At 33.5% G+C, this 15,051-nt stretch overlaps 1 protein-coding gene across 1 annotated transcript; it reads right to left on the bottom strand.

Moving 5' to 3' along the window:
• Positions 1-1,217: 1,217 nt before the first annotated feature.
• Positions 1,218-14,414, bottom strand: LOC142550212 (uncharacterized). Its single transcript, XM_075659450.1, has 8 exons — positions 14,346-14,414; positions 14,174-14,220; positions 6,050-6,269; positions 4,418-5,941; positions 4,043-4,322; positions 2,799-3,097; positions 2,217-2,648; positions 1,218-1,994 (listed from the first exon to the last, which is right to left on the bottom strand). The coding sequence occupies exons 1-8, from the start codon at positions 14,412-14,414 to the stop codon at positions 1,218-1,220; spliced, it is 3,648 nt and encodes a 1,215-aa protein (XP_075515565.1).
• Positions 14,415-15,051: the final 637 nt, after the last annotated feature.

Below are 15,051 nucleotides of genomic sequence, written 5' to 3'. Positions count from 1 at the left end.
GGTTCACCAGGAGCGATCATTTCCAGCGGAGTTGGTTCTTCTGACATGCCCACAATTTCCATCCCCTCAACATTGGTTTCGGCTGTGGGTGTTGTGTCAGGTGATTTTCCACCCATGCTCGCAGCCATTTCACTCCTAATGTCGTGAGGATCGAAGCCAGCCATATGCGAAATCAAGAACAAAAGAAGTAGATCGGTTCGAAGGACACAGAAAATCGCGAAGAACAGAGATATTTTAAGCAAAAACAATGAATAGTGAGGGCAGGAGAAATTTTAGAATGTGAGGGAAAATACTAAACAGTAAAGTTATTCTTCGTCCATTCCTAATTATTTAAGCACAACTCTCCAACGGTAACATTCTGTTGAGCCGTAACTTCAGCACCTTTTCAACTCAATTTTTACTCTCACCCAACGGTAACTTTCTGAAACAGTGCCATCATTATTTCAAGAAATCAGGCAAGATAAAACACCGCGTCGAATTAACCCCACAAACAGTAAGAAATCAAGAAATTTCAAAATTAAGTCGGTTAGGGTTTTCTTCGTATTTCATGAATTAAAAACTGATAGCCAACTGGTCATGATGAATTCACATAACAGCAGTATGAATGACTTAAATTTATGCCTAAAATATGATAAAAAATGAAATGCACACGCATGTGATCAGTCTGTACTTAGGTGTTGGCAACACCTCTTGGCAACCCTCACAAGTTGGACTTAAACTTTCTTGAACATTTTTAATTCAGACATGGTAGCTCCCACTCTAGAAGAACGGTCTTCATAGGACTCTTCTAGGTAGCTTTTTCCATCTGTATTTTGAATTAGAAGTGGTAGCTCCCACACTAGAAGAACGGTCTTCATTGGACTCCTCTAGGTAGCTTTTTCCATTTTCTTCTAAACAACAATTTTTTTTTTCTTTTCTATTTTTCACCTTATTGCTCAAGAATTTTCTAAGTCATTTTCTACATTGGACAAGATCATGTGGTACACGAACATCCTCACAGCTTAATGACTTAGATTGAGCACACTCCATACTTTAGAAAATTTTGATAGAAAGTTTGATTCACAACTGAGAGCACACTATTCAGTATCCTTCACTTGTACAGGTTTCACACAAAACAAGATGTATGCAATATGTCTAGCATCCTAAAAATAAAATGCACATGCATGCTGAGTGTTGTCCACGGGTGTTGTAACACCGAGGACAACATCCGTGAGTGATCATTGTACACACAAGCTGAGAGACTTCCTAAGATTGGAAAATCTCTCAAAATCCAATGGTTTTGTAAAAATATCAGCCAGTTGGTTCTCAGTTCTAACAAATTCCATTCGAATTGTACCCTTATCAACCAAATCTCGAATAAAATGATGTCTAATGTCTATGTGTTTCGTTCGAGAGTATTGTACTGGATTTTTTGAAATATCAATTGCACTTGAATTGTCACAGTATACAATTAAGGTGTCACTGTTGAAACCATAGTCTTTAATCATTTGATTCATCCACAAAATTTGTGAACAACAGCTACCAGCTGCAACATATTCAGATTCAGCAGTGGACAGAGATACACAATTTTGCTTTTTACTATACCATGACACCAAATTGTTACCTAGATAAAAACATCCTCCAGTGGTACTCTTCCTATCATCTAGATTTCCAGCCCAGTCAGCATCACTAAACCCCATTAGATTTGTGTTTGTTTCTTTGGTGTACCACAAACCTAAGTTAACTGTCCCGGCTATATATCTCAAAATTCTTTTGACAGCTTTTAAATGAGTGACTTTAGGATCAGCCTGGTACCTGGCGCACAAACATACACTAAACATGATGTCGGGACGACTTGCACTTAAGTAAAGAAGACTGCCTATGATGCTGCGATACTGGGTGTTGTCAACACCTGCAGCAACATCGTCTTTGGACAATTTTTCAGTCGACCCCATTGGTGTTTTCATGTGTTTAGTGTTCTCGGTAGAAAATTTCTTCACCAAATTCTTGGCATACTTGGATTGACATAGAAAGATACCATCATGCATTTGTTTAATTTGCAATCCAAGAAAGAAACTTAATTCTCCTACCATGCTCATTTCAAATGTGGTAGACATGCATTTAACAAATTCATCAACATGCTTTTGAGAAGAAGCACCAAAAATGATGTCATCCACATAAATTTGACACACAAGAATATCATGCTTCGATTTTTGAATAAAAAGGGTTTTATCAACCTCACCTCGTTTGAAGCCTAAGTCAAGCAGATATTCAGTAAGCCTACCATACCATGCTCGTGGAGCTTGTTTAAGTCCATAAAGTGCCTTCTTCAACTTGTAGACATGGTTCGGGTGGTTTGGATCTTCGAACCCTTTAGGTTGGCTTACATAAGCTTCTTCATTCAAAATGCCGTTCAAAAAGGCACTTTTCACATCCATTTGATATAGTTTTATGTCCATGTGACAAGCGATAGCAAGTAAAAGTCGGACTGACTCAATCCGGGCAACATGGGCAAATGTCTCATCAAAATCAATTCCTTCAATTTGAGTATAACCTTGAGCAACTAACCTAGCTTTATTTCTCACAACAATCCCAGATTCATCAGTTTTGTTTTCAAAAATCCATTTGGTTCCAATAACATTCACATTATCAGGTCTGGGAACCAAATCCTACACATCATTCCTAACAAATTGTTCAAGTTCCTCATGCATCGCATCAACCCAAAATTCATCTTTTAAGGCTTCATTTATATTTTTGGGTTCAATGAGCGAAACAAAACAAGAATGGCTTACTTGAGAGTATACGGAAGTCATGCATACTAGACCCATCATTTTCCGATAATCTACCTTCTCCTTTCTTCTAGTTTGCATTCCTCCAAATGCTTCTCCAATGATCTGAGATGATGGATGATTTTTCTGAATCTTACTGGGAATATCAATCCCTTCATTGGTTACAACATCATCATTTTCAGTATACTCTCCTGGTTCATCATTTGATTCTGCCAGTGCAGGTGTTGTCTCAGGTGTTACAACACCGGGTGCAACATCTGTGTTAGGCAATGTCTCACTTATGTTCAGTAGCCCATCAATATCATCCTCGATTGTTTTTCCCGTTAGATCTGCAAGATCGTCAAAAACAACGTTAATAGATTCCATAGTCGTTCTTGTTCTGAGATTATACACGCGATATGCACGACTATTGGATGAATAACCAAGAAATAAACACTTGTCACTTTTAGAGTCAAACTTTGCAAGATGGTCTCAGTCATTCAAAACATAACATACACATCCAAAAATATGAAAGTACTTCAGGTTTGGCCTCTTTCCCATGATGATTTCATAGGATGTCATAGTAGAACCACTCCTTAAGTACACACGATTTGAAATATGACATGCTGTGTTTAAGGCCTCGGCCCAAAATCGTTTTGAAATATTCTTTGAACTCAACATGACCCTAGCCATTTCTTGCATTGTCCTATTCTTCCTTTCGGCTATTCCATTTTGTTGAGGAGTCTTAGGGGCCGAAAATTCATGAGTTATCCCTCTCTTTTCACAGAATGATATAAAGTGTGAGTTTTCAAATTCTTTACCATGGTCAGTCCTTATCTTACCAACCCTCAAATCATGTAGATTATTAATCTTAGCATGTAATTTCTTAAAAACAGCAAATGTGTCGGATTTTTCTCTAAGAAAACTTACCCATGTAAAGCGAGAGAAATAATCCACACAAACACATGAATACTTATTACCTCCAAGGCTTTCCACTTCCATTGGACCCATAAGATCCATGTGCAAGAGTTCAAGACACCGTGTTGTCCCAAAGTGTTGCAACACTTGATGGGGAACACGTGTTTGCTTACCCTTTTGACATGCACCACAAACATAAGGAATTCCAGAGGATAAATTAGGCATACCTCTCACAGCATCGTACTTACCAAGGTTCTTTACTGTCTTGAAGTTTGCATGACCCAATTTTTAATGCCACAAGTTTAGTTCACTCACTTTTGAATGATTGCACACAGGGTCCTCTCCAAGTTGATAACAATTGTCAGCCGACCTTGTACCTGTCAAAATACATGTATCAGTATTATCAAAAACTTCACAATTGTCTTTATCAAACTTAACATGTAAACTATCATCACAAAGTTGACTTATGCTTATTAAGTTTGAGTTAAGTCCTTCGACATAAAGCACATTGTGTAGACAAGGCAGTCCATCAACATTCAAGGTCCCTTTGCCAGCTATTCTTCCTTTAGCACCTCCATCATACGTCACATGACCATTCTTTAGTTCAACATAGTCAGTCAAATAGTCTTTAGAACCTGTCATGTGCGTGAACAGCCACTGTCAAAGTATCATATTCCTGCAATGTTAGTTTTTAACGAAGTATAAATAACAGAACATTGAATATTAGCATTTGGCACCCAAACCATTGTTACCGATGGTTTCCTATTGGCAGTGTTACGCCGGGTGTTGTACAACACCTGTGGCAACACCTGTTCAGATTCCCATCTTTTGTAGTCATCTCTTAGTTTAAAACAGTAGGGTTTGATATGACCAGGTCTAAAGCAATAGTGGCAGATAAAGTGGCATTTTCTGGACTTGGACTTCTTTGTAGATATTTGCCTCTTTGATGAAACACATTTTTCAGTGTATGTAGCATTCGAGATTTCAGCACTTTCTTTGACAAAGACAGTTGGTTTTCTTTCAGTGTTGGAAGACTCTCCTATTTCAAACTGGTGATTCGTATAACCAAGTCCAGCTTTGTCATTCTTTCCAATCATCAAGAGTGAATCAAGTTTGAATGAACTTGAATTAAGCTTCGCAAGAATTTGAGTTGCTTCTCCAAGCTCTTCCTTGACTTTGCATAATTCCAGATCTTTCTTGCTTAAGATTACTTCAAGTCGTGATATTTGTGACTTCAGCTCAGTGTTCTCTTTGGAGAGAATTGCATTCACTTTATTTCTTTTGATCCAGTCTTCATACAATTCTTCATACATTGTCTGCACACTTTCCAGAGTGACTTCATCATCATCAACTTCTTGGGTTTCAGACTGACTTGATTCACCAAGGGTTGTAGAATTAAGACATACTGAATTTGAAGAGATGTTGCGGCCAGGTATTGCAACACCTGTGGCAACACCCAAAGGATTGATTTGCATTGAACGCTTCTCCTTGATCACAGCAGACAACGATATGTGATTTTCAGATTCATTTGATCCTTGATAATCATCAGACTCTTCATCACTCAAAGTGACAGCCATGCCTTTGTTTCTCCGAAGTCGATTGGCACACTCATTGGCATAGTGTCCAAATCCAGAACACTCTCTGCATTGTACTGAGTCCAAATTTCTGACATTTGATTGGATTTGCAATTCAGTTTTTGGTCGAAATTGTCCTTTCATAGTAGTAAACTTTTGAGCTTTTGCAGAAGTGGTGATATTGGGCAACACAGATTTTTGTCCAATTTTCTTCTTCTCTCTCATTTTCTTCAAGTAATGACCGAATTTTTTAGTAATTAGAGAGATAGAATCTTCACCTAAATCAGATTCATTCACTTCTTTAGATATATGAAGGATTTCATCATAAGAGTCAGTTGAAACTTCAAGGGCTATTGTCTTCCCTTTATCCTTCTTTTGTAAATCAAGATTCATCTCAAACGTTCTGAGAGAACTCATTAATTCATCCAGGTTGATTTTTGAAGTGTCTTTTGATTCTTCAATTGCACAAACTTTGACATTAAATCTCTCAGGAAGAGATCTTAAAACTTTGTTCACCAATCTTTCATTGGACATGGGATCTCCAAGACTGTGAGCTTCATTAGAAAGTTGTCTCAACCGGCTATCATACTCAAGAATAGACTCCTTGTCCTCCAGTCTCAGGCTTTCAAATTTTGATGCCACCATCCTTAGCCTAGTTTTACGCACACTCTCAGATCCTTCACAATGTTTCTGAAGTATATCCTAAGCGTTTTTGGCACAGACACAATTGGTGATTAAATTAAACATCCTTGTGTCAACAGACGAGAATATAGCATTGAGAGCCTTGAAATTAAAATTTGATGTTTGCACTTCATCGATTGTCCATGTACTTTCAGGTTTGAGCCGAGTGTCTCCATCAGCATCCTCAATCTTTGGTGGACTCCAACCATCAAGTACACGCTGCCAAGCTCTTTCTTCAATTGATTTAATAAAAACCCTCATCTTTACTTTCCATAATGCATAGTTTGATCCATCCAACACAGGAGGTCTAAAAACAGTGTTTGTTGATGCTTCCATGATCCTTTTCCACCTGGAAAACAAAACAAAACAGGATCTCACTTAGTAGCGTCAAGTGGTGGCTCTGATACTAATTGAAAGTTCCGTTTCCACAGAGTGAATGTGACGAGGGTGAGTGTTGTGTGTATCAGAATGTAGGTGTTGTGCGTAGGTGTTGTAACACCCACGACAACATGCAGCGGAAATTAGAGTTTAACACACTAACACGCAACTTGAATGATAACAATACGAGATACGAGAGATAAATTATGCACAAGTATAAAATACTTGTGCGGTGCCTCAGGGCAAAATAATTCACTAGAAAAACTTGTAAGTTTACAAAAACCAATACTAGTGAAATAATAAAACAACTCCCTTATTAAGGCGAGTAACAAATTGCATCCTAAACCTCTAACAAACCGTATAACCAAAATACATAGGATGCATCAACTGAGAAGTGAAAAAGTCTTCAAAAATCAGCGCACTAATCAAAACAGTGATTAGGTGTTGTCTTCAGATGTTGTCAGCACTTCACAGCAACACTTTATCAACGACGCGAGATTGCTTCAATCAGAAAAACTTTTCTTCGTACGAATGCGTTTCTGTCTCTCCGAAAGTTTTATGCTCTCTATCGTCACTCTCTATAGTTTCTCCTCCTTTGAGTCCTATTTAATATAGAAACACAATTTCATTAGGAAACAAACTCTTTTTAAAACAAGGATAATATCTTAAAGATATTGTGATATCATATCTTAAAGATATTATGAGTCATATCAAATATAGTCTTATATCACATATTGAATTTATACGAGATCATATCATCAATTTCGAGATTATTCTCATGTCTAGAAAGGCAAAATATTAAAAATAAAAAAAAATATATATCAAGGAATAAAATTCCTTTCATAATGCATAGCATGTTCATAAGTAAATTTTTGGGACATGTCCAAATTAAAACTTTGAAGGTAAAATAATGAAATGTTTGTACAAAATATCAATTAAAACTGAAAATACAGACAAAAAGCAAAGCAATGATGAAATACATTTTGGCTTCAAGGTTGATTGGTAAATTTTAAAAATTCTTTTGCGTAAAAATAAAAAATAAGGGGTGAAGTTGGTACAAAATTTCCTAATTAAAGTGTAATGATTTAATGAATCAAATTTATACATGAATAAAAGAATTGATAAAATAAAACAATTCAACTTATATCGGTCTTGCATTTCATTATATAAATTAAATTTATCGCAATTAATAATATCCAATAAAGTAAGATTGTGGATATTTAATTAAAAAAATGGAATATTTAGTTAGAAAATATATGAATCATTTGAATAAATTGATTTTCATTATTCTGTATGGTTAAGTTTTATTAGTTTAAGGAGTATTAAAGGATTAATTGTCCTACAATTATTATTTAGTATTTTTACATTTAATTTCGTAATAGGAAATTCAACAGTATTATTTTAAAGTTTTAAATTTTAACATAAATGATGATATCCGGGTGAATCGGGTGAGCTGGATCGGGGCAATCCACGGGATTTGATAAGAGTTATTGTTTAGGGAAAATGAGCAAATAATATGACTTCAACTGTAACATGCAAATAAGATAAAGAACTCGTGAATGGGCGCCTGAGGAATGTCCGTCGTTGCCACTCCGATGCTTAAGTTAGCAGGTTGAAGGTCAAGTATATTGACAATATATGTGAGGATATATGTAAATGCCAAGTGCTTAGAAACAAGAATGTCTCAATCCTTTTAAATGAAATACATATATGTTATTTATAGGAAAGAAAGTGGTAGATACCTTGTTTTAAGTGCCTATTTGCCACTTGTAATATTAGATGTTGACTTCCTGTCACGTCGTCCTACTTTTCCATCATGTCACATCAGTACGAACGTTTATCGAGGTAAGATTTTACCTACTGTCGCACTCGAGTGTGGCACTGTTATCGAGGTATCCGGGTAGAAATCACCCGGGAGCTTGTAAAACAGAGCCCAGGCTTCCGGTAGCCCGAGGAGAAAATGTCTCGGGAATTCACCTGCCGGCTGCTGAAGAAATCGTCCCGCTATTTGACTCTGATTTAGGCTATCTATTTAATATCTCGGGTCATCTATGACCCCGTGGTCTTATGGGATATCACCAATAAATATACAGTGGAAATGGAAATTTTTATGGTAATTATTTAACAACAATTAGTTACTTCGTCTTATATTATGTGTGAATATGCTACACATCAAAATAAAATAAGTCGCAGATAATGCTTTTTTTAAAAAATTCAATATATTCAAACAGGAGATATTTTTAAAATTTTCAAAAATCAATTAATAATGCTTAGTAAACTTAGAAATAAATTAATATTTTAATTACCAATATTAAGAATCGACATTGTCAAATACCATTTTTTAAAAGTAAATTATTAGATGATGGATGTACTGAGTGTTGGATCTCGGTTTTCTTGTGCGCAAAACGCAGCTGAAGTTTAAAATTTTTATTTTATTTTGACAATCAAAATATATTTGTTTGAGCACTCGTATGGTTTGAATTAAATAAACATACATAGGATGTTTAGATTTATACCTTTGGTGAATTAAATCACTAGGCTCCAACTAATCCGATATTGGCGGATTTAGCTCTTGATGAATTCCTACGAACTTTCTTCAAGAACCCCTTTTTTCAATACTTCTATCAAGTTCACGACTAGAAAATTTGTTACTCTTCCAAATAGCACTAGAATATTTGGAAGAACTTTTAACGTTGGAGATTAAAATCGAGAGACGGCTCAACTCCAAAAACCAATTCATGGTGGCCGAAATATTCATGCTTTGGGAGAGGGGATTTTTCGAAAATTCAAAGGTGGAGGCTAGGGTTATGGCTTGCTCACCTAATATACATAATTAACATTAATGAATTTGATTAATTAATTGAGCTATTTCAACTAGTTTAATTAATTAATCAAAGTCCATTAAGAACTTTAATTATTTAGTATGTTAGACTTGTACTCCTACAAGCCCATTAAATATACTTCCCACCAATTTTAATTTAATATTTAATAAACTCAACTTTTGAACTTAATAAATTAAATCGATTATAAATTTAACATTTGAATTATTATTTAAATTATAAATTCAACTCCTTGAATTTTATCACCTTCAAAATTTAATATTTAATAAACCCAACTTTTGAGTTTAATAAATTAAATTATCAGATTTTATAAATTCAACTCCTTGAATTTATTTTATCAAAATTTAATTATCATAAATTCAACACCTTGAATTTACTATATCATAATATAAATTAAACTCCTTGAATTTATTCTCTGAACGGGAACAAATGATCCAGTGCTTGTGTGACCCTCAATGGTTCAGGGATACACCTAGCCATGGGTTCACAACTATTTGTGATTCAGAATAATATTTATTCTTATTCGGGCTTACCCTAGTTAGCCCCATTCTTTTCATCAACACCTTGATTAAGAATGTCAGAACTCATTTCTGATTGCATTCATCGGATCATGGTAAGAGCGTCTAGTAGCATCGTCCCATGATCCCTTAGGTATCACTGATAGTGCCTTCAAGAACCAGTCGATTATGATTAACATACAGTACGGTCCCTTCATCTCATATATCCCGATCAATCTGCAACCATTGTTTCACCGAGGGTTGCATATTAATTCGATAACTATGTGATAACTATAAATAGAGGCATCGCATGTACTGTTGGAGAACTCCTTCTCTAACGTACATCTCATACTCTGGCCAGAGATTCCACGCACTATAATTTCATCAGATCACATAGGATATCCACACCCGCAGGTGAGCGGTGAATCCCTGACTACAATGCACTGGCTCCTATATGTGTCGCAATTATACCCAACCTCGCCACCTGATAACTCTCCTGGAGCCGGTAAACGAGTCAAAGCACAGCCCTAGCATATAGAGCCTTAGTGTTGTCCCGGGTCGTAAGGACTAATGATGTATAATCATAACCACGGACTTATCCTCTCGATGAATGATAACCACTTGGAAAGTCCGAGGGAGGGTTGTTCGGTATAATCATCATATGACTACCCATCTGCATGTTTGGACATCTCTATGCCCTTACCAAGAAACGCAGTACACAACATCACAGATGCTAGTCTCAAGCTCAAGCGACCTTTATCCATGTTTTAGGCGGCTGAATCGACTAGGAACAAATTTAGATTATACAGTGTTTACAAATGAGTTTCAATATCGAATTACAATTCATTTGTTTTAAAGTATAATCAAGATCTTTATCTATATTCGTCACATGGGTATACAGATAAAGAAACAATAAACCATGAAATAATGAATTATATTAAAATAAAGATTGTTTATTACAACTGAGTCAAGAAAATTCCTAGCCAAAAATTGGCTTGCAGGGCATCTACTCTAACACTGAGACAAATGATCAATGAATGTTTCACTTTAAATAAGGTAAAACAAATAATTCTTACGTATTCATTTCTCCGATCATGATTTAAATATTAAAAACTCCTCCATGTTGAAATATATTAGCCCAAATTATTAATCTAAAATTTAAATAATAGATAAATTGTTGTTAGAAATTCATTTAACTTTACATATATAAGTTGACAATATTGATGCAAGATATATAAACATGATATTGTAAAGATCACGATGTTTGAGGAAATTGCGAAAACATTCATTGGTTCTTTTGTTGAGGAGCACATTGGTTATACATACTTTTAGTTGTAAATAAACACCTATGATGACTAAAGATATTTTTTCTTAACAATCATATTAGAAGATCGTGAAAACACGAAAAATAATTTGGTAAAAAACATACCGCCGTGGAAAAAAATCACCAAATAGCGACATGCAGGAAAAACGGCGACCAAACTACGAGCATGTAAGAAGAACGTATCTTTCAGCAGAGGAGTGGAAAGAAAGACAAGATGTGATATTTGGTCATTATGCATCTTTTTTCTATCCATAGGTTGGCTTCATGCAGATAGATCTTTGCCTAGGGAGATTGGTGCTTCTTGAGGTATACCTTTCCGGTGGGTTGTTCCTTTATCTGTCTTTTCTATACTAAAAAGGTGAAAATATATATTATAACAAACTACACGAAGGGTTGTCAAGATGTCAAAATCAAGCAACGACTGAATTATAAAGTATCATGTGAATAAAATAACATTTCTGATTCATCTATTGCTTATGGTCTTGATGTTTTTAGTTTTTATAGTTTGGCCCGTATAAATTGAAAACTGCTCATAGCCATGTTGTTTTTCGAACGCTTTTAAATATTATCTGAATTTCATTAATAAATATACATTGTTATAGAAAGTAATTCCTTCTTCCTTTAGTTTTCTATTAATCTCTATACATGATGTTTAATAAGTTTCATAATCATTGTATAATACTGTATTTACAGGTTGAAGAATAGAGATGAGAAGAATCATGAAGTTATTTTATTTACGATATTTCAAGTTTTAATTTAAATCATAGAAGTATCCGTGGCGTGCACTCGCACGCCGTTGATAGCAGTATCCGCGGCGTGCACACGCACGCCGTTGATAATCTTGAAGTTTTAACAGCATGCAGTTGTGCAGCGTGCAATGCGCGCCGCGGAAAGGAAAGTGAATTTGCGCGCTGCGAAAAGTCATTTTTGTTGTAGTGATACGCCTCTTGCTCGGGGCGTGACAAAATGAAGCTTAGACATTTGAGTTATCAAAAAATATATGTATAACAATCATATATATATACACACACACACTAGCATGAAGCACGTTCGATGCACGTAAATATCAATTATATGATAAAAATTAAATTTTTTAAAAAATAATATCCAAACACCACGTATAAGGTATAATAAACTAAAAATAAATCAAATTATGGACCTTGTCATGGCATAAATCATAATTTACATAAATTAAGCACACTAACGATAAATAATTATTATTTAAAATATCATGATTAACTCATCAAAACAACATCAAAACTAATGAAATAATAATATTGATAGTAAAATATAACTCATAATATTCCATTTAAATATTATTTAAACACCTACATAATTTTTTTACCTTTTGTTTTTAGAATTTTATATCATAAATAATTAATTTTATATCAGAATCGATCTTTTATAAACTATATCGATGATTATTAATTTCTTGTTAAATATAATTTTAAAATAATAAATAAATCAATATAGGTAATGAAAGACACATTTAAATAAGATTATATGGTAAATATCAAATAAAATCTAATAAATTCATACAATAATTATTAAATATAAATTTTAAACTATCTGTATGATTTTCACATAAAAATTTGAAATATAACCAAAGAAACAAACTTGCATAAAAAATGTTATTTTTACTATTAGTTGAATTAGTTAGTTTGATTAAAAAATAAATAAATAAAGATATTAAAATATCATGTGTAAAAGCTCTAATACTTTGACAGATGTTAATCAATTATCATTATAAATAATAATTTATTATAATGATTATCTTATATATTATTTTGTATAGTGAAAATTAACTTTCGTGCCTCTTGAAAATAATATAAAAACTAATGAAATAATAATATTGATAGTAAATTTAACTCATAATATTTAATTTAAAAATATTTAACATCCTACAGAACTTTTTATCTTTTGTTTTTAGAATTCTATATCATAGATAATTTATTTTACATCAGCATTGTAAACCATTGTCGAGTTTACCTTTAAACCCTTATATGCCTAAATCTTAAACATTCTTAGCAGATGTTTCAAATACTACCAATTTTTATTTATTGAATGTAAAAATTTGTTGATATATAATTTTTTTAAAAAGTGTTAATAAAATTTTTAAATTTATTATTATAACTAAATTATTTGATTTCTTCTAAGATATTCATATTTTAAGATATTATTAATATATCAACACTCATAATTGTTGAAAAAAATTCTCCTAAATAATTTATTACACTTTTTATTTTCAACTCTTAGTTAAAAAATCAAAAAATATGTTAGTGTTAAACTTCATATTATTATATTATTATATACTTATCATGTTATTCTACTTATTGCTTATATAATTAATATTTTCATCTTTCTTCTTGTGATATTAAAATTTATTACTTAATTAGAAACTACCCTAAAAATATAACTACAAATTTGAATTAAAATAATAAAAATATGGTGTAGAGAGAAAATTAAAAAAAAGACATTTAAGGTAGTATAAAGATGAATTATTTGAGAAAATTAATTAGGAGTTACATTTTATTTTTGAAATGATATAAATTACTACAATCAATGTAATTGTGTTGATCATTAATTAGCATTTGTTAGAATTTTACATATATATCCTTGTTGAGTTTCTGGATTTGTATTAATAAGGTGGAATTTTGTATTAAGAAATTATTATTACCCAATAATTTTGGTGAATGACAAAATTAAAACAACACTTCACTGTTTCAGGAAACAGCTGCACATTGTCTGTGTAACAGGTATCAGTTCAACCGCTTAGTTCAAACAACCAATATACACTCTCAACCGGATAAAGCATAGAGAGTCTAACCGCAACCGGTTTGCAGTAAATGAGCGATCAACCGTCTGTTGTAAAATAAGATCCGGCTGATTCGAAGACGTCTTTAAGAGAGCTCTTATTGCTCACTTAATACAAGACATTCTCTGACCGGCTCAGCACATTTTATGGTTTGCACCGATTCAAAGTTAACTAGTTTATGCGTTAGTTCTGAGAATGATATGCATTTATAACCACCCCAGAAAAAGAAAGATCATTTGTACCTTACAAGAATCTGTGGGTAAAAACATATGCTACAAACGGTAAATCTAAAGCAACTCATCAAGCAACGAGATTCAAGGCCCCACTAGCAAAAAATAACATTAAATGCTCGTCTGAAGAACATTTAATGCGGCTGCAGCTGATAGTAACACAGCTTACCTTTGTTGCAGGTTAACGTTACTCATACCGACCGTTGAGAAAAACGTCTATATTAACAGAGAATGTAGTATGCAACAAAAAAAAGAAAGAGAAAAACGTCTATATTAACAGAGAATGTAGTATGCAACAAAAAAAAGAAAGAATAAAACAACACGAAAACTATTCAACTCACTGAAGTAAAATTTTCATAAGCTTGCATACTCCACAGATTTAGAGCTCTATCAAAGTCTATATACTTCATCGCTCATTTAGCACGCTCAAAACAGAAATATACTCGATCATTCAAGGATCATCTTTGTGCTACCTACATCCGATTGTTTATTTACATCAGTAACCTTTTGGTAATTTGATTAATTCATGGTGTCTGATGAACTAAGTGTTCTTAAAATCCATAAGTGTAAAGTGATCACTGAGAATTCCAAAACAGGCAATGTAATAAGTTCTGATTGGAGTAGGATGTTGCAAAGAGTTTTGTAAAGCAAAAGTAGAAGTCTTCAATCTTCGAACATCCATAAAAAACCTTGTGTTTTTTTATTTCTCGCAAGCAATTACTTTTCTAGCTATATATTGTTGATAAGCCTACCAACGATTTTAAGCTATCATTGGAAATTGTGAATCATTTTCCACATTTAGCAGTGGTTCACATTTCTAACAGTTTGAGAAGAATTTTCAACCGCCTCAAAATGGTTGAAAACAAACTTTAAAAGGAAAAAATTTGAAAGAGTTCATTCACCCCCTTCTAAACTCTTTCTCGATCCCAATAAGTGGTATCAGAGCAGGGGGCTTCTCAAACATCGATACTCAAAAATCACCTATGACATCTTTTAATAAAATCCCTATGTTTTCAAAAGAAAATTATGACGACTAAAAAATTCGTA

The sequence above is a fragment of the Primulina tabacum genome, chromosome 6, assembly GCF_025594145.1.
Source record: "Primulina tabacum isolate GXHZ01 chromosome 6, ASM2559414v2, whole genome shotgun sequence".
Classification (NCBI taxonomy): Eukaryota; Viridiplantae; Streptophyta; class Magnoliopsida; order Lamiales; family Gesneriaceae; genus Primulina; species Primulina tabacum.
This window is presented reverse-complemented; position numbering and strand designations above follow the sequence as displayed.

Coding starts and splice junctions, on each gene's coding strand:
- LOC142550212 (XM_075659450.1), bottom strand. CDS start 14,414: ATGAAGTATATAGACTTTGATAGAGCTCTAAATCTGTGGAGTATGCAA. Junction 4,323..4,417: donor CTGCCAATAGGAAACCATCG/GTAACAATGGTT, acceptor ATACTTTGACAG/TGGCTGTTCACGCACATGAC. Junction 3,098..4,042: donor TGATACATGTATTTTGACAG/GTACAAGGTCGG, acceptor ACGATCTTGCAG/ATCTAACGGGAAAAACAATC.